This window comes from Stegodyphus dumicola, chromosome X1 (assembly GCF_044657685.1).
Source record: "Stegodyphus dumicola isolate Sdum_Otavi_A_Nest chromosome X1, ASM4465768v1".
NCBI classification, from domain to species: Eukaryota; Metazoa; Arthropoda; class Arachnida; order Araneae; family Eresidae; genus Stegodyphus; species Stegodyphus dumicola.
In genome coordinates, this window is record NC_140780.1 from 61,353,139 (window position 1) to 61,379,772 (window position 26,634).

The window sequence follows — 26,634 nt, forward strand, 5'->3', positions numbered from 1 at the left end:
AAATTTTTTGTATAGAAGTTCCACAGTTGACTTATATAAAACTTCAAAACAAGTTACAATAATTTAATCATAAACGTGAACAACTGAAAAAATATTAATTGAAATTAACTGAAAATATATTATTTTTATTTTATTTAATCCTAACATACATTAAATTTCTAAATATCAGCAATTAACTCAAAATTTTCCAACAGTTCTCAGAAGTGTCTCTGTTATATTCAAGTCTGAGTGAATGGCATTTCATTGTCTCTTTTACCAAAAATATTATCATCCATTTTGCAAATATATACAGTTCTATCCATAGCATTGCTGTACAACTTTTTTTTTAACGATCAGATGGTCATCTTTGATCTATTTTTCAAACAGATGACTTGATGCTCACCTTTAACTTGTCTGATGGATCTATCCAAGTTAACTTTTGGCAATAATATCATTGGAAATTTTACATTTGGATCTAAGAGTTTCTGATTTTGGAGCACAGAATGATTTATGTTTAGAAACATATCATAATTTATTATGTGGCAGAATGGTTTGAATCGAAGAGCTTAACAGGCACAATCAGGGAAACTAAACAGAAATGATTCCTATTTAATTTCTCAAATTTATTTGTTTCAACTTTTTTTACAGTTGTGGTGCTTGGTTTATAAGTAAATACACAGGTGTTCTCACTACCTGTTGTTTTAGTATAGGCAATTCCTTACTTCTTAGTTTACTGAAGCCTCACCTCCCCCCCTTTTTTAAGAAATGGACAGTTTATCACATAATAAAAAGAGGCCTACAAGAAGCAAGCATGCAAGAATCATAACACAGTTAGCATATACTGGCTACAACATGCACAATGCGGTCTCAGGTGGCAATCCTGATCATAAGCACAAACAAGCATGCATGGCATAAAACATTCCATGGGTTGTGGAGTGCTTTGATGGAATTCATTACTTTAGATTGATCTTTAACCAACATAAATTAGACATAACACAGTATTTTCACTGTTCTATTGCCTCTTTAGGATTAAGTTAACCTGGCAAAGCCCCATACTTTCATAAATATTGTTTAATAATATAGGTAATACTAAAACTGTAGGTGTACATTACTGTATTAAATCTGAGATTCATTACTGTTAGTTATACATTACTATAAAACTTAACAACTCTGCCATATTTACATGTACTTAAAAAACATATAACATCCAATATCTACAATATATGTAATAATAACAATACCAATATGTACAGCATCCAATATCACCAACAGTTTCACGCGATCACTCTAGGTCTAATGCATTTCCACCAATGCATCTGATGTGACAATGTTTCATTCAGTTGCAATTTTTATTGTTAAAGACATAATACTCACAGGAATAAAACTTTTTAAAATGTTCAGCAAACAAAATGAAAAAAATTCAAATAGTTCAATACTGACTCTCGGTTTTAATTTTGTTATTTAATTTAATATTACTGCAAATTTCAATGCAATAACTCAGTTTTCATTCTGTTATTGAATCCTACAATGCAGCACTCATAAAACAATTTAAGAATTACTTGAATCAAATTTATTTTGAGTACAAACCACTTGTCTGTGCTACTGCTCCTGGCTTTCTGGTTTGGGGTTCCACAGCAGGCCTTTTCACCTAACAAAATGCATTGGGGGGTAAAAAGGCAATTTACTACAAAATAATATAAAAGCTTACATTATTTTTTATTAACAAATAAAAAAACACTCAAGGAAATACAAAATTTTAGCAGAAAAGCTCTGTTTAATGCAAATCTGAAATGCACAATAATCAACCAGCATGACAGGCTGAAATAGTATTTCAGAGTTTATAAAAGTGGTCAATCAGTTACTGTTATTTTCTTCTTTCACATTCTGCAATACCTTTCACAGCCAACATATTGTTAATAATCTGCTTCAAATCTGGCAATATTGTTAAAATAGGCAAGGGAATTTTTTCCTCATTGAAGAAACACTATGCTGCCATCAATTTTAGGATTCAAGCAACTTTTTACAAGCACAGTTTATTACACACCATAGCATATTTTTAATAAATAGCAAAATTCTGTTGTCTGCAGAATTCAATAAAACTTGTACTTAACAATGCTTGCACCACTGAAAGTGCTATTTCTGAAATCTATGGCAGTTATTATAGTTTTACTTGGCATGGCATTTCTTCCCATTTAATAATAATTAGTAAGTTAACAGATGTTGAATTCCTTCTCTTTTCAGGAGAAAGTTTACACCTGTTAGCTGATCTAAATTCCAGAGACTACAAAGCTTAACTGCAAAAAACAGACTGGTACTAGGTTTCAGTTGTAATAAGCCTGCTATGAGAGATCTAACAGAAACAAGGGTTGTCAGTTCCATGGACAGATCTTTTAATGGAGCTCCACAAATATTTAATCGACCTTTATCAGTTTGTTGCATACAAATAATCTAGAGAAGTTAAACGAAAATGTTTGTATTTTTTCTACTTAAAATAACCTTACTAAAAATAATAAAAATTAATTTTATTCAAGTTTCGTTTTAAATAATTGCTACATTTTGTTCACTACAGTGGACAGCATGCATATACATACATGCACACAAATCTCTTCCCAACGATTTACGGTCATTACATTTGAAATCATTTCCTGCCTTGTTTGCAGTGATCATTACCATCTTTTAAACGGTAAATCTACAACTGACATGTACATACAGATCCCTCAAAATACCTTCATTTCATCGATTGTGATTGAATTCAATTTGCTACGATTTTGTAACCTGTACCTATTGCATTCAAATGTCAAATGTTCTAGAAATTCCTTGCCAAACATAAACATTTCCAGAGGTGTTTTGGCTTGATAAGCAGTACATTTGGGTTTCAATTCACTCTTTTCGGTAGATCTTTATCTACCCACTCCATAATTTTCTCAAACTGCCATTTAAAATAAGCAATATTATATAATGTTTACTATGAGAAATTGTACTAACTTGGAAACAGAAGTAGAAGTAATTTTCCAAATAGCAATGCTTTACTTAGTGACGCTATATAGCCATCTATGATCAACAGTTGAAAGTTCTAATAATATAGAATGAATAACCACAGGAATGGAATCTGTTAAGACATTTACAGAAGAATAAACAATTTAAACTTTTGTCTACTAGAGTGGGCATGATGCAACAAAGGGTTAAGTAAGCCCTGGAAGAATTTAGACAATTACATGCATTTCAGAAATCTGAGAGAATTATATAACTCTGTTTATCTTTCTCTTAATAACCTTGAGAAGAATTTTCTTCATTATTTCCTCAACCATCTTAAAAAAAGGAAAGAAAGTAAAAAAACACTTTAAGATTCATATAGTTTCCCCAAACTAAAGAAAATGGAAGGATTATTATATACCGATATATTTAAAAAAATCTGAGCCAGTCATTTTTAAGCTTTACTTTTTTTTTCAGCTTTTGTGGTCAAAACTGCATTTCATCCAACTTATTTCTACTGCTGATTTTTAAAGATATAGTTTTAAAATGTTAAATCCACAACAATGGAAGTATATCCTGATTTGTTGTTTTCTCCCTCCCAACTGATGACTAAGATTAACCTCTGAAGAGACTAAAATTTTGATTGCATAACTTTCACTGCTCGAGAATTATCTTAGCCTCCTCGTAAAATACTCATTTACTCTCTTTTCATAAGGAAAAGACTATGCTGAATATCTCAAATTTCATATGCTACAATGAAAACTATCATTAAGGCATTTATGAATAAAAAGACTGCAGATTTTTCATTAACACTTAGCCATGAGGTCTACATAAACATAAATGACTTAAATCTGCCAGCATTTATCAGTTGCTGTATCGTAAATATACTCATTCCACTAGCAAATTATATGATTTATTTGAAATCTTTACATAATCTTCTAACATTTCAGTCTGAAGTTTAATATGCATAATTAAAATATTATATTATTAAATTGCTTTACCTAATTACTGTTTCGTGAGAAAATTAAGATTGTTTAGTTTAATTATGGTTCTACAAATAATTTTTTTCTACAAAAGTCTATTCTTATTTGAATATTAGGAACAAAATTGAATTTTTTCCGAAAACCTGGCCACTTCTACAAGCATGGTTGTATTAATAATACATAAGTACCAGCATTTCCTTATCATAATGGCCCCATTATTTAGCCTTTTTGTTAGTAAATTGCACTAAAGCAACAACAGTATTCAGAGCTCTTGGCAAACTGTGGCTAAATAATCTGCAGTCTTAGCCACAATTACTTACAGTCTGTCTGATATGAGAAGAGCACCAAGTAGAGTGGTCAGTTTGACACAGACCAATAACATGAGAGCTCTTAGTGCCATTTAAATAATGGAGGCCATAAAGTACAACAAAAATTACAGATAACTTAGTTCTTACTACTTTTTTTAAAAATTCTCTTATAAGATACCTGTCATAATTTTACTGTGAAACTGTAAATTCTGCATTAATAACAGCAATACATTTTTTTTTTCTTTTGTCACAGGATTTTTCTGCACTTTAAGCCACTAAAATATCAGGGAATTTAATGAGCAAAATTCAGAAGATTTTTTAAAACAATTTAGAAAAAAGCAAGGAAGCAATTTTACAGAGAAAGCTAACATATATCTGATTATTTTAAAAGAAATACAGAGGTAAAAAACAGTTACCATTAAAACTTAATTGCAACAACATTTTTGCTTTAGCTAAAAAGCATTTCTGTTTCATAACATTTATTATCTTGTTTAAATTCCAAAATCAAAATATTCAAAAGTCATCAAAATGAAGGGTAAAAATAGTTTTACACAAAGACGGATACAAAAATAATTTACTTTTAATAATATGTTCTCTAAAAACTGAATTTAAATACACTATCATTACTTTAACAATAACAGATAATGCCTTTACATTTATTAAAAAATTTGTCATGAAATTGACAGATCACCAAGCAAAAATTTTGCAGGTAAGCTGGTTTTAAAATTGCAAAAATATTGATAAACAGCCAGACTTGGTAACGTACATCAAAGAATTCATATTACAAAAAGGGAACAATGTTGTTTGTCAAATAAAGAGAATGATCTTTAACAATAACCTGAATTTCTGCACTTTAAATAGAAATCTGATATTTAATCTCCAAACTGTCACAAAGTAAGTCTGCAAAAAATTGCAAAATTAATAAAAAAAAGTAACTTTGTATGCCAGATTTAATATCTAGAGCAGTTTCATAAAAATAATAATACATTCATGAAAGTGTGAAGACACTAATTAATTGAGGGTCTATAAATCTTACTAGAACTTAACAGTCTGATTGGAAAATTAGGTGATAGTCAACAATTTTTAAAAATTTTTTATTTCACTGGTCATTTTTTCTTCAAAAGAATGTTCTAGATAAGCATATCAAACGCATTGCTCTATTTCTTGCAGCCCTTCTCGAGAAATTATGAAAAATATAGAATATTAATATGTTAATAAAAACTGGTTTGGTTTAGTTGATTATGGCAAAGTACACTATGGCTATTGCCTGGATGTCCTTATGGAGGACTTTCAAAGGGAAACTGGCTTGTATTACATGTTACACGTGGGGAAAACCACAAAAACGCCCATGCAGTCAGCCCGCTTGCTTGGAATTGAAACTACACTCTATAACAAAAGAAATCTAACAAAAGAAGGAGTTGTCTGATGGAGACAAAAATTAGTGGATAGGAAGATTACATACAGAATAGAAAATGATTAAAATTTCAGAACAATTGAATGATTTATTTCAGAGTTATATAGTTTCAAAGAAATGAGGTCAATAAGGTGTTGACCCACCTCTAGCCTGGATGCAAGCTGCCACACGGCATGGCATAGACTGATAAAGCTCCCGGATAATCTCCTGCAGTATTTCTAGCGAAATTTCCTCCCATTGCCGGGCAGGGTCATCATCATTCCCTGGTAGATGCAGTCGCCTTTCCATCATATCCTAAACATGTCCAATGGAAGAAAGATCTGGTGATCTGGATGGCCAAGGAAGTGTTTGACAAGTTGTAATACAGCTCATAGCAACACATGCCGTATATGGTCTGGCATTATCTTGCTGAGAAATAAGGCCAGGGTACTGCAAAAGGAACAGTAGCAAAACAAGTCTCAGAATGTCATCGACATATCACTGTGCTGTAAGTGCACCTCTAATGAAGACCAAAAGGGTCTGGCTATCAAGGGAAGTGCCACCTCAGACCATAACTCTTGGTTGAGGGCCTATATGGCATTCAATAGTGAAAGCAGGATCAGCGGGATTCATCGCTAAAGACTACACATCCCCAATCAGCATCCTTCCAACCTGATCGAGCCAAGCACCACTGTAATCTGGCTTTGACAGGGTGCAGGCTTGAGTGACAGGTGGCATAACGGTCGGTATGAACATAGATTTCACTCTATCAGCCATCTGTGAATGGTCATGGTGGAAACTTATGTGCATGGTCACGTCTGATGGTTGATAGTGATGACTCGGGCACTATAACAGCTGATCTGACAATCACCCTGTCCTGATCAGTTGTGACCCTAGGTTGACCACTACCATCATGACGCTGAAATCCTCCAATGTTCTCCTATTCTTCCCAGCATCTTCTAATCGCCACATCGCTTCAACTCATATGACGAGCGATTCTCCGATTTGCCCAACCTGCCTCTTTCAAATCCAGTGATACGACCTCTTTCAAATACTGACAATTGCTTGTAATGAGCTAGAATCCTGCGACGAGGCATTTTTTTTTTCAATTGTTGAACGGTATCCTAAATCGCAATGCAATAGAAGTTTTTAACAACAGTTCAAGAACAGCTCCTTATATACATTTGTTGGATGTACAATTTCGATGCGCTGGAGATCACACTATTCATTCATTAGACACCATATTTTAATCATTTGCATATTTGGTCAAAACATTTATGCATATGAAATTTCAAAGCAATCAGATGATTCCTTCTTGATGTGTCGATTATTTTGTTATAGAATGTATATTGAAACTACCAGTGTTCAGTGATTTTACTGCTCAACTGCTGGTAGGCCTAGAAAAAAATTGGAATTCTACTGAATATCTATGTATGTATGCAACCTTAGGTGTTTAAAAGGACTTTAAAGGTGGTGTCCTAAAAAAAGACTTTCTCATCAGCCCAATTACAGATTGAATTAACAGAATTTCAGTGTAACTCTATAGCAAAAATTTAGTGAAATGCATATCCTCAAATTTTATAAATACAGTACAACTCCAATTACCCGAATCGCTTTTATAGTTCCAAGAAAAAATTAAGACGGAAACGTAGTGTTGGACAGTCAATGATTTCAGACATTAAAGGAAGCAAACATACACTTTTAAACTTCATGGTCACTGCTTGAAAATGAAGATGAGAGTTATTCAAGCAAGTCTATGCAACAACAAACAAAAATTTAGATGTCATTTTCAAGTGGTTTTTGCAGCAATGTTCTATGAGGAAGCCGAATTTCAGGTCCAATTTTTTGTGAAAAAGCTAGGATCTTAGCTCAAAAACTTGGTTGTTCATCCTTTAAAGCAAGTAACAGCTGGCTAAGAAATTTTAAGTGCAGGCACAGTGTCCATCAAACAGCTTACTTTGACTGAGATGTTCAGCAAGTAAAGACTTTCAGCACTTGTAAGTACTGTACAGTAAGCTACATAACATGTACACAGAAGTATTGCCTCTTCATTTTAATTAAAATGTCTTTTTCTTTAATTTTTCCCCTCCCATTTTCAACATGTATACATATTCAGTATGTACAGGAATTAATTAAAATGTACATAGACCCTTTCTTAGGAAAAAATCCAATTATCCAAATTTTTTATTATTCAAATAGGGTCCAATACCAACTGATTCGGATAACTGGAGTTCTACTGCACTTGCCTGCATGTTTCTCTGAAAGCCAGCCAAAAATTTATATCATACATGATTTCCAAGTTCAGTAGGATGTACATGTGAGAACAGAATTTCTCACTTAAGAAAAAGAACAAGTCCCTAACACAGTCTAGGTTAGCAGAAGTTCATCTGACCCCTGTTCTGAAAATTATTAGTGCATATAGCATCTCCAGGTATCCGAAAGCTGGTTGCAGAAAGCATATAGCAGGTTTGTAGAAAACAATAGATGTGCAACTACTATTAAGATTTCTTTATGTTCCCTCTAATAGATATGATTTTATGTATTTAATCACTACATCATTAAGTATGAAAATGACTACATTTCAAGTGGCCCAAACTATTCTACACTAATGCCTATTTAGCCCACTTGAAACAGTGAGTTTGACATGCCCGTACTAAGTCTCCACTGTTCCTAGCAGCTCTGGAACAAGGGTAGCTCAACTCTTTATAGAAGTACGTGGCCCTTTCCATAATTTAGATTGTTCTAAAAACGGCAGATTTTTCTAGAACATTCTTCCCTTTCCATTTCTTTTGTTCATATCCTTAAAGAATTTCGGAATTCATTGATAGCAGTGGGTGGACCGATGACTTTTATATGAAATTCAATGTTCATTTTGTTTTTTAAAGGTCCTGTTTTCATCATAGTATGTCGAAGCATGGTTGTAAGGCTGAAGTCCAAGAATTATTTTTTAAAATACAGACAGACAGTATTCTTGTTGATAATATCTATTTTGAAAGGCTGGGCAAACAACCAATCACATACCACAAAATATTTTTTCTAGGTAGCTGATTTTTTCCCAATGTTTGCACTGCCATTCTGCAATACCTTCCTTTATAAGCTGCATATACTGCACACTATATTCATATAAAATGTTAATTCACATTAAGAATAACAGTCATAGAAAAAGAATGGAAATGTCCACTGAGCAAAATTAAGGACCGTCTGCAAATTTTGGTTGAGATTAAAGACTTTAAAGAATTGTATGAACCCTGTGTATAAATGCATAGATACTAAGTTATATATTCTTAGAAAACATTGAATGCCATACAACTTACCTCAGTAGCTGCTGCCTTTTCACGATCAAGTTTCTTTTTTAACAAACTATCTGAAACAGCCACATCTTTCAATCCTACTGCAGATTCTTTACGTGGACTGTAATTAATTAGGAAAAAAAGGAGAACTATAGATATATATATACTTAATTACACGATAAGAATATTTTAAAAATTTGGCACTTTTGCATTACCTGCTCAACGGTCAGAAGAATCACTGGGCAAGTTTCCAAAGTAAGCAACCCAGGATATGATGAATATATATTTTTTCTGGCAACCCACTAATGGTGTGTGCACTATGAAAACACATGATGCACACCATTTTCAAATTTCGGTTATACCCGTGGTTCCTGCTTTGATTAACATGTGGATTTTTTTTTTCGTAATGAATCTGTACAGTTTGCCTGCTAATGAAAAAGACTGTGTTTACAGAAATTTTGGAATTCAAAATTAGTTTATGAACTTCTTGATGGATTGCAATTCTCTGTTTTTTAAGTTAAAACAGGTCGATGGATACATGAACAGCAGTGCCAAATTGATCTGCAATGCCAAGAATTCTTCAATTTCATGATTTCTTATTTTTTTTAGTTCAAGCAGGTCACTTTGGAGACAAATGAGAAAATTGAAAGGTGAGTGTTTTAATATGGATGTTTGTTGCATTTTTTAGTTAATTTGTTACTGCTTTACAAAATTTTAACTGTTTCATTATAGATGTTTGTTTTATGCAATTTTTACTATTAATTAAGGATGTTTTGTGTATTTTTAATTCTGTTACCTCTTTGCTCTTTTGTGTAATGTTCAGCCCACCTACGTATTTTTAAAATAGCTACTGTTTCCACATGTCAGGTTGGTGGAAACGTAGTCACCAACAACTGCTGACTTTGTGGAAGTGCTGGGCAGATAATGGAAAAAATACCAAAAATGTTTCAATCACCAGCAATGTGTAAGAGTTTGGAAAAAAAAAAAAAAAAACAGTTCATAAAAACCTTTTGCACAAAAATTTGGCACAAATGTTACTAAAATATTCTCTCATACAAGTCCTTTAATTTTTCACTACAGCTTCCATTAACATAAAATTTTAATTTATAAATCTAAAAAACTAAAAAAAATTATAGAATTTAATTTTCAGCTAACATTTTACACCTGAAAGCATCTTACTTTCTTTAAATTCATTTAGATTTTAATCAAGTATTTATAAATTCATTATCTTGAAATATTTTAACAGCAATTTTAGAGAATTAGAAACCTTTTATAATTTCAATCAACATAACATGTAACCCTTATTATTAGCATCCCAATGTCACTAAATGATAACATAATAAAAAACTACTGCAAAACAGATCCCAGAATTTATAAGCCTATGGATAGACAGCCCACAAATATGACAAATCATTCCTTAGGTCAATGACCAAGTACCTTTTTGTGAATACTGCAATAATATTTGTTCTTTTTTATTGAAATAGGCCAAACTTGAATGAGCCAGTTTCCTTAACTATTTTCCATGAAGACATTCTACTTCAAGACAGACAGATCTTGCATGCTTTTTCATAATTGATTAAATAAACTGGGAAACTGAAAGAAATAAAACAAAACATCACACAAAACACTAAAACGTGTTTACTTCCACTGCCATCAAACAGTTCTAGGTTTGAAGACAACTCAAGATTATCTGAGATGATTCCAGAATGCTTTCAGTACATTGTTTAATGGGAAAATGTCTCATTGCTTGAATAAATGAAGACTGCTCCTGAATTGATGAAAGGCTCCATTCTTGTAAAAAATAAATGACAGTCACTTTTTTCATTACACGGGATCAGCAGCAAATACTTCTCTATAGAAGATGCTAAAAAAGGGGGGAGAAGGTAAGCAGCCATCCATTTATTTGACTTCTAGTGGTATTCATCCGAGTAATTTACCTTTAACCCTTCTCAAATGGGCACCCCATATATGCATTCCCTACGAACATCCCTCACAGCTGGGAGTCCCACCTACACATCACTGGAGAGCAAACATAAGAGATGGATGATGCATATATGCATTTTAGGCTGAAACTTTTTTAAAGACCTCTAGATGGCATCCAACGTCCATTATTTTTTAAATGAATATAGTTTTAGGATGCTGACCTTCAGTTTGATCACATTCTGTGTAACATTGATGTCAGCTGTTGAAGGGAAGGAGGAAAAGCATAATGTAAACCAGGGTTTCTTAAACTTTTTTCAGTTGCGACCCCTTTTTATCACTGAGATTTTTTCGTGACCCCAAGACCCCATAACATTTTTTAAAATTTTGTACGAGCCATTAATTATTTCGCAAATCCGACACACGCGTGAATGAAGCTGTCAATTTTTTCACTTGTACTGTAATATACTATTGCAGTTTTAGGTAATTAATTTCTAATTTTAAGACATAGAACAATGTGAAAAGTTTAAATACGTAACAGACGAAATGACAGCGCCACGTGCAAAGCAAGGAAAATGAAAGTTTCCATTATAAAACGAATGCGTCGGAATGGTTTTATTTTATCCTTTGTCTGTATTGTCTCATCTTTATTTATTTTCAGATACATTGTATTAAAATATTTGGCAATTGTAAAATTATTATATTAATTTAAAGAAATATCAAAACTGCTAAAATTTTTGGCAACCACAGTTTAAGAAGCCCTGATGTAAACAAACCGAGCTCAGCTCTTTAACTTGTCATGTGATATAAACACCTGAGTTTCTGATATCTTTTCAAATCCTTTTTTTTTTTTTTTTTTTTTTTTTTTTTTTTTTTTTGCTACTATATAGGGCCTTTTAGGGTTACTATATATGATTCTATTAAACTTTGCATTGCTTTTATTGCTTATATTCTGTGTGCTTCGCTTTTTATTTCAGAAAGCCTTGACTTCAGTTTATTATAGCAAGTAAGTGTTATTTATCAGACAAAGGATATAGTCACATGGTAATTGAGCCAACAAGTATCATGAATGAGAGTAATGATTCATTTTCTAAAGAGTTAGAGATATTTCTAGTGAATCTCATATGGACATTTTGTTGAGACCGAGCTCACAGAGTGTCTGCCTTCCAGTTCCTAGGAAACTACTACTTGTAGTCTTTCTTGTATTTTTAAAATTAATTTTAAAATTTACTAATGTTATTTTATCAATTATAAGATCAGAATAATTTTAATAGCACTTTCAAAAATTATTTCTCAAAGTAAGCAATTTTTTTTACATATTTTCATGTAAAGGAAAAAGATTATTAAATGCTAATTTTAACATATATGATAGCTTAAGTAATAATCTAAAATTGTACCAAAAATTATGATGTTAAGAATTACACCTTTTTTCCCCCTAAAATTAGGCTTAAAGACACAAAACCACCATCCTGTGGGACAATTCCTTTCAACTCCCATCTAGGATCGTCTTAAATAAAGGCACATCATCTCAAAAGGGTTAATATCAATATCATATTTCATCTTATGAAAATAGAGCAGTTTCTGGCCTTTCCCCTGGCCTCATAATTTTATCCTGATGCAAAAAATTAATACTGCAGCTTTCTCTTTATTCAACACATTTGGACTCATCATTATGATACTGTGGAGTCCAAATAGCACAGATAATGTTTGATAGGTTTTCAATGGTGCCCTTTCATTTAAATTTTTTTTAATGATTTATTCCTTTCAAGGTTTCCTACAGCTGCCAACTGTAAAGCATAATGAAAGATAAAGTGATAAAAAGAGTTATCCACTGTGATATTTGAACACAACGTCTATAAGGTACCTAATCACTTTGCTCATTGTCTTTGATTTCTTTCCTGAACATGGCCTGACCTTCCGATAATCCTATAGCCAGTGAGTGGATAAAAACTTTTTTGCGTCAGATAGCCACAATGTTTTAATACTACATTTATTCAGCTTAGACAGAATTTACTCAATGGATAGAGTTTTTTCTCATACAAAATTGCTTATCTAATGTTAGATTTTACAGTTGCTTTACACTTTTTTTAACTTATAATTTTGCATGACATATACAGCAGCAACCTTAACATTTTAAAGATTTTCAATTCATGTATTTTTATTCACAAACTCAGTAAATGAGTTCAAATCCACACTTCCTTTTTATAGCAGGTATAAATTTGGTTTTTCACATTTTCAGAATATGATCTGGATTTGAATTGTTGATGTCTACTGAAATCAGTATTCCAAAGAAAGATTCAAACCCTCATATGTTTCATCTGAGAAACAGCAAAAACTTTTTTTCCCCCTAATTTTAGTTTTGCATTGGCATGCTTCTCTCTCTCTCTCTGTTTATTTTCTATAAACTGTCAAACTATACTGATCACAAATACTGGCTGCCTTCAGATTTGTCTATTTGATTATCATATGAACTAATTTCTTTACAAACAGCATCTAAATGTATATTGATCAATAAATATTCAAAAACTAAATTATGAATCAATAATAAACAAGTATACTGCCTTGTAAATAACTCCTCCACAAATTGCCATTAAATGAGCAAAATAATAAAATAACACTATAAGAAATCTGAAATATTCAGCATATAAATATATCATCATTATGATTTGTTTTGAGCTAAAAGCATTTTCCTGAAACTAACTTTTATCTAAAAATAAGCTCAAAATTTATACGAAACTCATTAAGGATTTTCACAACAGAACACTTACATTCTGTGGAAAGAAGACATATGTAACAAAGAGACATTTATATTCAAAGAAGAATCAGATAAAGATACATATTTTAGATCTGATTATGAAATTCAACATAGGTACCTGTTATTCTATAATTTAAATATGCCAAACAAAAAAGAAACTTTTGGTCACTGCCATAAGGATTAAAGAATGTCAGACTGTATAATAAATTAAGCCATACTGAAAGGGGATAAAATCAGTAATTGAGAGGTACATTAAAAAGTTTTTCTTATATTACTAATTTGGGACTTACTTCCTTACTTATATTAAGAATCTGAGATTTAATTCATTACCAAAATTATATAATGCAGCAAACATTTTAATTTCACAGAGAAATCAGAAATCTTGGTCAATATATGATCAAAATATTATCATCAATATTGTTACTTAATTATACTGTCAAAAACTACTGGTAATTTTCAAAGCGTGACATACAAAAGATCGCTGCAATAGGATTCACTGTGCATGTTTTAAATGCAAATATGCATTTTCTGCAATAAAAATAGTGAAATCTAAAAAAGAAATTGTCTTGTGCATCTTTAAAATTATTTACATGCTGGTCTACCCTCCAATTACACTCTGAGTTGATCAAAAGAGAACATCAAACCTAAAATTAGTATTTCAATAAAAAAAGTGACAGAAGTAATTCTCATCTCATCAGCTAAAGAACTGTTCTGAAAATGCTAGTATATTTGAAAGTGAACTAGCAGTTATTTTGTCAACAAACGATTTTGAATAATATTTACAATAATAATAAAATTAATAAAATAAAATGAACCAACGCCTCAACATGCATCACAAAATTATTAGCAGAAAAAGGCAGTAAAATTCTAGTGAAATATATGAAATGACTTAAAAAACAAGAAAATAGCTTGCTGTATGTTCAAAATAAAATGAAACATGTGAAACATTTATAGCATTTTAACATGAAGGGAGGATATTTTACAGGAAACTGCTTACATTTACATTATCCAAAGAAAAACATTAAAACTCATGTGCAGCCTTTCCACTTACTGATCACACATTGACCACCAGTAGCCTCGCATGCTTGAAACTTTTGTAATTAAGATTCGGTCCGTTAATTGCAATTAGTATTACTACTTTCATTTTTTTAACTGAACTTCACCTGTGCTATACACACAATTAATATTCAGCATATTTGTTATTATATATAGTAGTAGTGTCTGTATTGACAAAAATATGCATTTTTCCACAGTAAAATGGTATCTAGAATTTCTTGTATTCTGACCTAATTCTTAAGGAAAATTTCTATCAGTTCTGTTATACCTTTAAATTTTGTGTAATTTGACAGTCAAAATATGTTTGCTTTCACTTTTTATCTCTTCATTATTTTATATTTTCACTGTGTACATCAATCAGCTTTCCAAATTTTCAAAGATGCATTATAAAAAATCTTCAAACGTATCAAAAAGTGCTGTATAACCAAATCTTGTTTTTTTTACAGTTTTTAACTGCCTATCTGTAGAATATTAGCAGCTAATTTTTTACAATCATGCCTTTCTAGATGAGTAGATTCATATATACTTTTTCAGAAAAATTTACAGATCAAGGTTGAGACCTTCCTTGTTAGAAGGACAGAGAGTGGAAAAAAAGCAATTGGTAAATGATTTATCCTGCAGGTAATGTAAAGGAGAGAAGCACTTTGCTATATTGGTCTTGACTGTAGTGCAGCAATGGTGCCATATGTTTTGTGTTTTATTTTTAGAATATGTATAAACTTTTAATAATTATAACGATAGGGACCAGATGACCACATAAATAGTTTCTGTAGTTTTTATGAGACTTATTTTTTTTTAATTTAAAAATGCCATAAAATGAATATTTTCTCTATTTAAAGCCTCTTTAAAACCGGAAATGATCTGCAAGACCTTTCAGCAGCTGTTTAACAGGTTTTCTGAATTTGTAAATTTTCACAATCACACATTCAGTTTTAGAAGTTAAATTATGTTAACTCAAAATCAATGAAAACACGTTTTTCACTTATAGTACCTTTTGTATTGAAGAAATAATTGTATTAAAAGACAAAAATGACTTGTTCCACAATTTTACACATATGGATTACTTAAATATAGCAAAACACACACGGGATATCCATCCCAGATTTCAGCATGAGCACCCTAGGACAGCATTTCTCAAACTTTTTCAAGTGCAAACTACTATTATAAATTATAATGTTCTGAGGACCACATCTCCTTTGAAATCAATCTTTTTTTACATATATAACAAAAAGCATACTTAAATTTTTAAAAACAATTTAGTTTGAAATTGGTATTAATGCAATTAAGTCAACCCAAGAAAATTTACATTCATTTTTAATAATTCAAGGCTATCATAATTTGGATAATTTTTAACTTATTACCTAAAAATTAAACAAATTCTGGTAATGAGATGAATGAACCTGTCCATTCTTGCAAAGTAGTTTTATACTATTTGGATGTATGCTGGCAAACTTAAATCTAAGACCGGCACATACATCAAGTCAATTTCAGTACTTTGAGTTAATCACGAAAACCCTTTCTTATGCAGACTGCAAAAGCAAACTAAATTATAATTTTTTAAAGCACCATAAGCACCATTCTATGGTGCTTTGGTTATAAATTATAATTATTTTAAAAAACTAATTATAATTTATAACCAAACTAAACTAATTATAATTTCATTCACACTCTGTTTCCACTGGTAACAAGGGCTAGAAAGAAATTAACCATACCATCTGCCTAGGATTTCACATAAAGTCCACTGTCATCTAAGAGTTTAGTTAACTCTTCCCTTTCATTCAATAACAATTTGATATTTTTAGTATTGTAATGAAAAGGTCATAAGCCTTTGTAACATTTATCACTTGAAAAATAAGTTTCAAATTGTGACATCGGAACTATGAGATGTGAAGATATGTCACTGCACAATTCCTTTCAAATAATGATATTTTCTACTAGAAAAGATTCTAATTCTGCTAATATTATATAAAAATCTTCTTCCTTACAGAAATCTTCATGACCCAGAGCTTATTGAGCCTCAAGATAACTTTAAGTCTTGATACATCTTAAATAATGAAAATGATAAATGCAGAAAATTAATAATTTCCACATTTTTAAGCAACCTAATTAGAAATTATTTTAAACAAAAAATATACCTAGTTGATTTTTGATCCTCTTCAGGAAACCATTTGTATATATAACTGACATATGGAATATTTTCTTGAAGTAATTCCTTAAATTTTGGATCATATTTTCCATACACAATAGCTCCAGTTAATCCAAAACCAGTTGTTGCAATTAAGCTAACTATCACTTTTCCACTTCCACTCCTAACCATAAGAAAAGAAAAAGTTTAATAATATTAGTCTCTCAGAAAAAAAAGTATAATTTTACAATCAGCCAATAGAATAAAACTTATTCGGAAAAGAAACTTAAATATTTTTAAAAAATTAAACTAAAAACTACAAACCTAAGCACTCTAAAATAAAATTTCACACAACCCAAAAATTAAAAAGTAAAGAAAATTAATAAATTTTGTGCTAAAATCATAGATGACTATGATTATTAAAATACATAAATCTTATATATGCAAAAATTACACTATTATATAGAAACTATGTAATAATTCATTACAAAATGTGAGACATTCTACATTATTAAATAGCATTTTACCTAGATGAAGTTGAAGACAGTCTTTGGAATTTTGTTCCTGGAAAGGAAGTCTGTAAAGGAATTATAATAACTTTAATACAATGATATCAGATATGCAGTATACATATGTACATTTATACAGATCTTTAATTATAATAATTATGCTACTCCAGAAAGGTATTGTTACACATTTTAATTTGATGATACAATAGCAAAGAATTTCAGATTAATGATTTTTCTTGAAAAATCCTAAATGCATTAAAACTTTAAAAGTATCATGCAATACAAAACACCCACTTAATTTTAAAATTAAATTCTTTTTTAATTTTAAGGTCCTTTTTTTTTTTGGTACGTATGTCTAACTTTATCATAACTTTTTTTACATTTTACTCCACAACTTATACTGTCATTGATCTCTTCAGCAGTCCAGCTATCATTAGATAAGGTACAATCAGAAAAGCTAAGGCAACTCAATAAAAAATAGTGTAGTCATAATTAAATTTCGTAAAATAGGTAGTAAAAGAATTTTGGATCAATATACTGTGTGAAAAGTAGTCCACAGCTTATAAATAACTTAACAGCTTTAAAAAGGCATTTTGGAATGGATTGTTATTTCATGTTACAAATGTAACTGTAAACTTTGAAATAATTATTTTGTAAAAAAAAAAAAAAAAACCTTGATGCATTTTTTCAAATGAATTGTAGTGGACTGCATAAGGCAAGGGATGCCTTTGTGGAGGATTTTCTTAGAGAAATTAACTCATGTACACATTACACATGATGAAAACACCCAGGATGCCTTTGGAGGACTTTCTAAGAGAAACGAACACATATACACATGGCGAAAACCATGAAAACAACCAAGCAGCCAGCTCATTCACTTGGATTCGAACCCGTACCAAACTACCAATGTTCAGAAACTTTACTGCTTGGCCACAAAAACTCAACATTGGAACACAAAATTTTTATCAATCATTTACAAAGTACAACTTGATGGAATGCAGATTTTTGCATTCTCTACTGTTCGACAAAATACAAGGCTTTCATCAGCTAACAAACTCCACGGTCCCATTGTTACGAAATGTCCAACTGCAGTAGGAGAACTTCCTTACAAAGCAAATTTAGGATGCCAAAAAATCGCAAGGAGAGGCAGGGTTGCCAGATTTGGCATAAAATCGAACATTTCGCGACAAAATTGGCAGTATTCCATAGACCAGTGGTGTCAAACCTTTTTGGGGCTGTGTGTCCAAAATTCAACCAAAACCCACTCACATAAACCTGAAAATGGGAGTTTGGCTTAACAAAACAACACACACTTGTCTTAAGACTTAAAAGAGAAAAAATAAGAAGAGAGTTTTCAATAATACAAAAAAAATTTATTACAGGAAATTACAGGTTTTGCATAATTAATGGGATTTTTGCTGTTGTATACATTATGATAATCTGTCAAACACTTGCTCACACTTTGTTAATCTTGAGTGCAACACATGCAGCACTCACGTGATCTGGTAGTCTGTTTCTTGTGTCATATTTGACATAATTCAAAGCTGAAAACAGCTGTTCACATGCATAAGATGAGCCAAATAAAGTAAGAATAGCACCCTCAAGTGTTTTCATTGATTTAAATTTACTTGGCAGAGAATTCCACACTTTAAGGATTCCGTTTTCATAACTATCATTTGTGCTTTCTTGTGTATCACTTTACACTCCATCTTCTCAAGTGTTGCAAGCAGATCAGAAAATTTCCTTTTCCACGTAGAGCTTTCTTGCAATTTCAATAACTCCATTTCCAGATTTTCAAGATCTAACTATTGTAAAAAAGAAAGATCAAGTTCTTCACACTTAGATTTATCTGGAGAAGCAAGAAAACACATGGTTGCTTCCATCTGGAACTGCAGAAATCTATCATTAAAATTCTCCTTTGCAGCTGCTACGATGCTAAAAAATTCCTTGTAGATTTCTTCATGACTTGAAGGATTGTGCACAAATTGTGTAGAATTTTCTAGATGCATCTTTAGATTTGGAAAATATTTCAGCTGCCCACTTGCAAGATATCTTTCAAAAACATGCAGTTTTCTTTCAAATGTTTTTATATCGCACATTCTTTCTGTCATTTTTCTCAAGCAATCTAGCAATTGCTTGTTCATTACACTGAAGTGTTGTGTAAAATCTATAACATAACGTTGTTAAGCCAGACCCTATCACTGAGCTGTGGATAATCCTACTCTTTTTCATTCAAAAATAGCTTAATTTCATCCAAACAGCTTACAAATCTTTCTAAAACCCATTCTCTGTCAACCATCAGACATTATTGTACATAAGCAAAGTGTTATACTGTGCTTGAACCTCATCAACAAGTGCTTGAAATTGTCAACAGTAAACAGCTCAAGCCATGATGTAATTCACCATCTCAGTGACATCTTTGAGAACATCGTCTAATATTCTGCAACAGTCCCTGGCACAAAGAGCTTCTAAGTGAATGAGACAATGAAACCGAATAACTGGATGTTTCGCTCTTTTAACAAAGAACTGTATGAAACCAGATGTTGTTCCCAACATGCAAGGTGCACCATCACTAGTAATTGAAAATACTTTTTCTGGTCTTATGTCTTATGTAAAAAAGCTTCCATCACAACATTGCAAATATCTACTCCTTGCATTCTTTCACGCAAATGCCAATTTAACCAGCTCTTCTCTCATTGTATCACCAACAGCATAATGCAAAATTATTGCTAGCCTTGCATGGTTATTTATATCTGTGCTTTCATCCAAGCACATTTAGTAACAGGCTGCCTTTTGTAAGTCAGTGCTGAGCTGCCGACCAATATCACTTGCCATTCGCAAGACTCGATCTTTAGAAATTTTTCTGCTAAGTGGCATCTCAGCAATGCAATGTTTAATTTTGTCCTTATTGGAAAGTCACGAAAAAGAGAATTACTCCCACAATATAACCTCTTTGATTAAATTCACATCAGAGAGCGGTTTACCATGTTTTGCCAGGCACAGTGAAATTTGAAAGCTGACTGTTGTTAGATGGTTTGTTTTAGAAAGATAATTGCAAAAACCAACTTTCTGATAATTATAATTCCTCAACTTCCCTTCAATAAACACCTTCCGTTCAGCTTCATCAATCTTGTGCTTGGTGTTAAAGTAGACTAGATGTACGACACACAACACTTCCCCCACACAGAATGCATAATGCTTTCCTACTGTGTTCAATAACTCCAATCTTGAAACGATCTTCCACTATCAATGTTTAATTCTGCCTTTTTGCTGGCGTCATTTGAGAGGGTTCAAGACCTGGAGTATAGAAAAGCACAAAATTTAAAAATGAGGCATTAAATATAAATCGATCATATACTAAAAAGAAGTAACATTATTAGCCAATAGTAAGGAATTGGATTTTCACGAATCAACAATCTGTGACTGCAGATTCAAATATGAACAGGGGACAGTAATAACCCTTAACTCAGACATCTCTTTGTTAAACTTTAGATTTCACATGCTCCTTTTCGGCTTATTGGGCTTATTTTGTCTAAGCGCATATGAATAAACTCGGTTTCCTTTCTAAGCTTTCGTGTTTTGCTATATTATCAAATTGCATGTTTTTACATTATATTTGTACATTCTGTTTAAGATATTCAATTAGAATTATTCATACGTTACCTCAAAATGCTTAATTTGAAAACTGGAATCTGTTTAACAATGAAAGTATTAAACTCACTGGCAGTCTGCAATAAATTTGAATTTGTTTAGCAAACATCAGCTGCTTCAACTTTGGTGTATTCTTTGCCATGTAACAAGTAATATGATTGGCCCAAACAATTAAAACATCATAAGTTGGGTCAATAAATATGTATAACATTTCTATGGCAAAATACAGAAATCTTATATCCAGGCTTAGGCACTATGCCAGTGACATTATGCGATAAGTAAGTAAGTGAAACATTCAAGAACAGACTAAAAGACTTATTTAAATTGCATAGTAACATTTTATTATGATTATTGATTAAGGAAGTAATATTTTAGTCGCATGCTGGCTGATGAGGCTCTGCGTGCTGACTGTGGTACGAGTGCCATAGCTTTGCAATCACTGCCATAGACGGATGGAGAACCTTCTGGAATGAATTCTTACCAGTTTGGCCCAGAATGTTCTCGAACGCAAACCAAAAGCCATATAAACCCTGCTGGTATGTGGAATAGCAGTTGATCGCGAGTCTATTGAAAGTGTCTCGTAGTCTATCGAGTTGATCGAGTCTAGTGTCGAGGTGTCTTGTCAGTGTATCGCGAGTTCGTGTATCGTTGAGGCTATCAAGTGCATTCAGAGTTGTAGCGTGGAGAGTTTCGAGAGTACGCTGAGTTCCAAGAACTACCAAACTGAGTTGGGAACTGTACTCTAGTGCTATGCCATGAAGCTGTCTTCATCATTCTAGCCTGATAGCCTGAAAGCTGTGTTGCTGATTGTTTCAGCATGTCTGTCATAGTTTTTTTATGACTGTAAATGTGTTTTTGAAGCTGGCAAATAAACTGTGTTTTGATACTTTTAAGTATTGTCGTCAATCACTCCAAATACAAAAACCCATACAGAAATGAAACAACTGGTGTCAGGAATGCCAGTGACCCGCCTACAGGAAAATGCCATGGTGGAGGAAATGAAGCTGACGGACTTCTTAGCAGCTGTAAAAGAAAGACTTGTAAGCTGGACTTGAAGAGTTGAAAGCCAGACATGAAAAGATACCAGTTTGGCCAGTGGATATCAATCTGGATATGAAGAGATGAAGGCTGAGATCAAATTCACATATGTTGATATAAAAGCTGGATATGAAGAGATGAGGGCTGAGATGAAAGCCAGACAAGAAGAGATGAAGTCAGAAAAGAAGAGATAAAAGTTGGCCAAAAAAAGCTGTGACAGCAACTCCAACAGATGAAAGTGGAACTTACAGAAGTAACTGGAGCCACAAAAGATGTGGAAATGACAGAAGTGACATCTAAAGAATCAAAGGATGAAAAAGTGAAGGAAATAGCTAGTGAAGTGTCTGAGAAAGATCAAGAAATGATGGATGAAACCTCTAAAGAAAAAGAACGAAAACATGAAGAAATAAAAGATGGGAAAGAAGCTCTTGATTCTCAAGTGTCTGAAGTAGCAGTGGAAGAAAGTGAAAATGTGACTGTTAAGTTCATAGAAACTGATAGCATACCTGCCAACCTCTAAAGATAAAAAAATTCAGAAGATTTCTCCAAAATTCAGAAGAACACGAAGAATTAATATCATGCTTTGATATTAAAAAAATAACAATTTATACAAATAGAAAAAAGAAAATTGTACTTATATTAGTAAATCTCAATTAAGTAGTAACTAAAAAATTTATTAGGAAACATAAAACAAGAATTTAATGTTATACAAAAAAATTATTGCAATGAATTTAGAGTGCATTTTTTGGCTTTAGCCAAAAATTCTTTGGAAAATTTCCTGTCATAACAATTAGTTTCCTCATAACATTTAGCAATTAAAATGTTTTCTAGAGTTTTGGTGAAATTGAAGAACAAAACATAGTTTTGTTTTTCTTCACAACACTGAAGACTCTCTCGCACTCAGCATTACTGTGTGGAATTACGAGAATAGCACATAAAACTCTTGCTAGTCTATCATATTTTGGTGTTCCATCAGCTCTTTTTATTCTTTTTAAGGTACCAACGAGGACATCAAGTCTATCTTCTCCAGAACTGGCAAAGTCTTCAAACTGTGCAGCAGAAAATTGGTTCTGTAGTTCATATAAAGCATCATTATGGCATTCATTTTCTTTAATTGTTAACAAAAATGGAAATTTATCAATAAAAAAACAAATCTGTTCAAAAGATGAATTTTCAATTTGTTTCAAATTTGCCACTTCAGCATTTAAAAGAACTTCATTTTGCAAAGGAAACTTCCTTACAATGTAATCACAGGCTGAGGAAAAGTACTTTCTAACACATTGAAAAAATTCTTTTTTCTCATGATCTTTCAAAGAATTTACAAGTTCCCTGGTTTGATTTCCAATTATAAGATCACTGTCATCTTTTTGATTTGCCAAACTATTATATGCAACACGAATCAACACACTGTTTTTCACAACGGACGGTTTTACAAACTTAGTATAAAGTTCTTTCAAAAGATCATTAAGAATTTGGATAAGCAGGGGAGATTAAGAATTTCAATAAGATCATTAATAAGATCATTAAGAATTTGGCGAAGCTGATTGTAGAAGGGTATTTACACTTTCAAAAATCTTAATGGTACTTAACACAAAACTACAATATGCTTTGTTCAAATCCGAAGAAAGAAGATAGAAAATTTGTTCCTCCTGGTTAATAGAAGACTGTTTCTTCTTCCCTTCAACTTCTTTAACAAAGTTGACCTTTGAGGAGTCTTCTAAGCATTTTCTTTTTAAAGAGTTTGATTCTGTGTGTTGGCTTTTCCCTTTTAAAGCATTGTGATAAGAAGCAAAGTAGGTTTTCGGAATCTTATATGCCAACAAATTTGATGGGATCTGTGGTTTCATTTTGGTCTCTTCGTGGAAATATTTTAGCAATGCATCCCACTGTTCAATAAACCTTCCTAGCGCTCTGCCTAAGGATAACTATCTCGTGCATATATGTTTCAGAATTTTTCTCATTTCACCAGAACACAGTTCTTGGAAATTCTTTAGGTTTTCTTTCCTTTTTACACTTTTTTCCAGATAGAAAAACACATCAATCGTAAGCTGGTCAATATTTAATGGTAAAGCAGCTGCAGCATTTTCTGCTGCCAAATTAATTAAGTGGCATGGGCATCCAATAACAATTAATTCATCTTGTTCTTTTTTGCGGAAAGAGGCTACACCCTTTTTGTCACCCACCATGACATGAGCATTATCTGCACCAAATGAAATGCAGTTTGATATTGGGATGTTAAGTTGTTTCAACTCATTAATTACCAAAGAGGCAATATTTTCCCCCGTAGCGTCTCCATTTAACAAAGGAAGACGCAAAAGATGAGTTTTCATTTCATTAGAAACATCACAGAAATACGTGACAACGATGGGGTAAAGCTTCCAATCGCTGTCGTTGCTGCCATCAATTGACACCAAAAATGCTGAATTCTGGAGTGCAACTATCGTTTTACTTTGTGCATCGTAAGCAATTTCGTTCACAATAAAAGATGTTTTCGTGCGAGCACAAGCATATTTCTGTGCAATCTTGGAGTCGGGAAACATCCGTCTGAAAAGTTGACTGGCTTAGCGCTTAGCGGCACGTTGTGTTCGATGAGGAATACAGTAAACAAACACTCTGCCAAAATGACATCAGCATCCGAATTCGTAGCCGAATTTGAAAAAAAAATCGTCCACTTTCTTTGACGTTGTCAAAGCCGAAGCATTAACTTCATGCTTTTTAGACTTAACATGCTTCACAATGTCGCTTCTTCCACCGTGACTTATTATGAAGTCACACACGCACACATTGCAAAACGCATAGTTATTTCCTTTGAAGGATTCTTTAACTGTTGGAAGTTCGGCTTTGTAGGCAGGCCGAAAATATTGAGAATACGGTTTTTTAGAACTCATTTGGTAACAACGACATTCTAAGAAAATTCGTAAAAAACACGTGCAAACAAAAAAAAAAAAAAAAAACAGAATGCGACAATCCACGCTCGCTGAGTAATTCCCTTGCTGCTGAAGCGAACGCGAAAAAAATAATCTGGCGCCCACAAAGAAAAGAGTGGGAGAAACAAGTTCAGCGCATTGGATTGGCTGGTTAAGCGGCGAGTTGGGAGAAACTGCAGGTTACTGAATTCGAAGTAGTCGGCGGTAAAACACGATGCAATTGGCGAAAAGCGCTGAATTGGCGAAAAATTCTAAAATTTCGACAAAAATCACTAAAAACACTTGAAAAAGGGAAAAAATCGTAAAGAATGGATTACGATCGTAAAATCGTAAAGACAAACACATTTTCGTAAAAATTACGAAAAATTCTTAAAAGTTGGCAGGTATGTGATAGTGAAGTTACAAAGTCGCAGTTAGCAAGTACTGAACCATCTGAAAGTTCATGCGATGTAGAGATGGGAGAAGCTGGCATACAGCTTAAGCAGAGTTCCGGCATTGCGAGAAAATACAGCCACTTCTCAAACTAAGTATGTGTCTCAAGATACAATTTGTAAGACACAAACTTGATTCTACAGCAGGATACTTCTGTTCATAAAGAATCAGATTCTATTCAAAGCTGATACAAAAATCGGAACTGGTTTTCAAGAAATAGAAGAAAATAAAAGTGTACCAACTGCTAAAGTACCGAGGTGAACTGTACACATAATGCGAATAAACTACAGAGTGGTCAGCAAACTGTTCCAGATCTTCCTGTGGATGAAAGTCTGAAAGGAACGAATCTTCAAACTGTGATATACAAAACAGAGAAACACCCGAGAACTGCAGTGAAAGAGTATTTCACCTGGGGTTATAACCTAATGAAAAAACCGAGACTGAAATTAATTCTGAACTTTAATTTGTATAATTTAAACTTGTTATGTGGTTAATTTGTGTATATAACTTGCACATAATGTAAATATTTGTTTAGTTATGTTATTTGATTGTTTTACTATGTTTTGTTTGTATTGAATTGTAATTGTTTGTATCTGACCAAGGATTGTACTGCCTGGGACGTGCAGTCCTTGGGAGGGGGCTCTGTTACAAAATGACCAGCTGCGGTAGGACAGCTTCACCGCAAAGCAGGTTTAGGGTTAGATTTACCAGATTTGGCGTGAAATCACCCATTTTGCTACAAAATTCGCAATAAGCCATAGACAGATGGAGAACCTTCTGAAACAAATTCTTACCAGTTTGGCACAGAATGTTCTCGAACACAAGCCAAAAGCTATATAAACACTGTTGGTCCATGGAGTAGCAGTCGATTGTAAGTCTAGTATCCAGTCTATCAAGAGTGTTCGTAGTCTATCGAGTCTAATGTCGAGTTGTCTCGTTAGTGTATCGCAACTTGGTGCATCAAAAGCATGCGCTGTTGCGGCTATTGAGTGCATCGCTAGTTGTAGGGTCGAGAGTCTCGAGAGTATGTTGAGTTCCAAGAATGATCAAACTGAATCGAGAGCTTTTTTTAGTGCTTTGCCATGAAGCTGTCGGTACTTTTCCATTTTGCCGGCGCAAACGATAAAGTCGCCAAAAATGGTACAACCGAAGCCAAACAGAATATCCTCGTGGGCAACCTTTTACACCTCATTTTCAAAACAAGTAGCAGCCATTTCTTAGCAGATTGATTGTTTCTTTCAATAGTTGCATACAATTACATAGAATTTTTACCCAGATAGTTTAATTTTATCCCC

General features: G+C 32.7%; 1 protein-coding gene across 3 annotated transcripts in view; it reads right to left on the reverse strand.

Annotated features, from left to right (window-relative positions):
• Mitofilin (inner membrane mitochondrial protein mitofilin) overlaps positions 1 to 26,634 on the reverse strand; it is a 73,483-nt gene that overhangs the window by 41,392 nt on the left and 5,457 nt on the right. For all 3 annotated transcript variants that reach the window (XM_035354283.2, XM_035354281.2, XM_035354282.1), the window contains exons 2-5: positions 17,310 to 17,359; positions 16,793 to 16,966; positions 8,951 to 9,047; positions 1,567 to 1,627 (exon numbers count right to left, since the gene is read on the reverse strand). In XM_035354283.2, the coding sequence (XP_035210174.1) occupies positions 1,567 to 1,627; positions 8,951 to 9,047; positions 16,793 to 16,966; positions 17,310 to 17,359 (382 nt within the window). The remainder of the gene's footprint in view (positions 1 to 1,566; positions 1,628 to 8,950; positions 9,048 to 16,792; positions 16,967 to 17,309; positions 17,360 to 26,634) is intronic.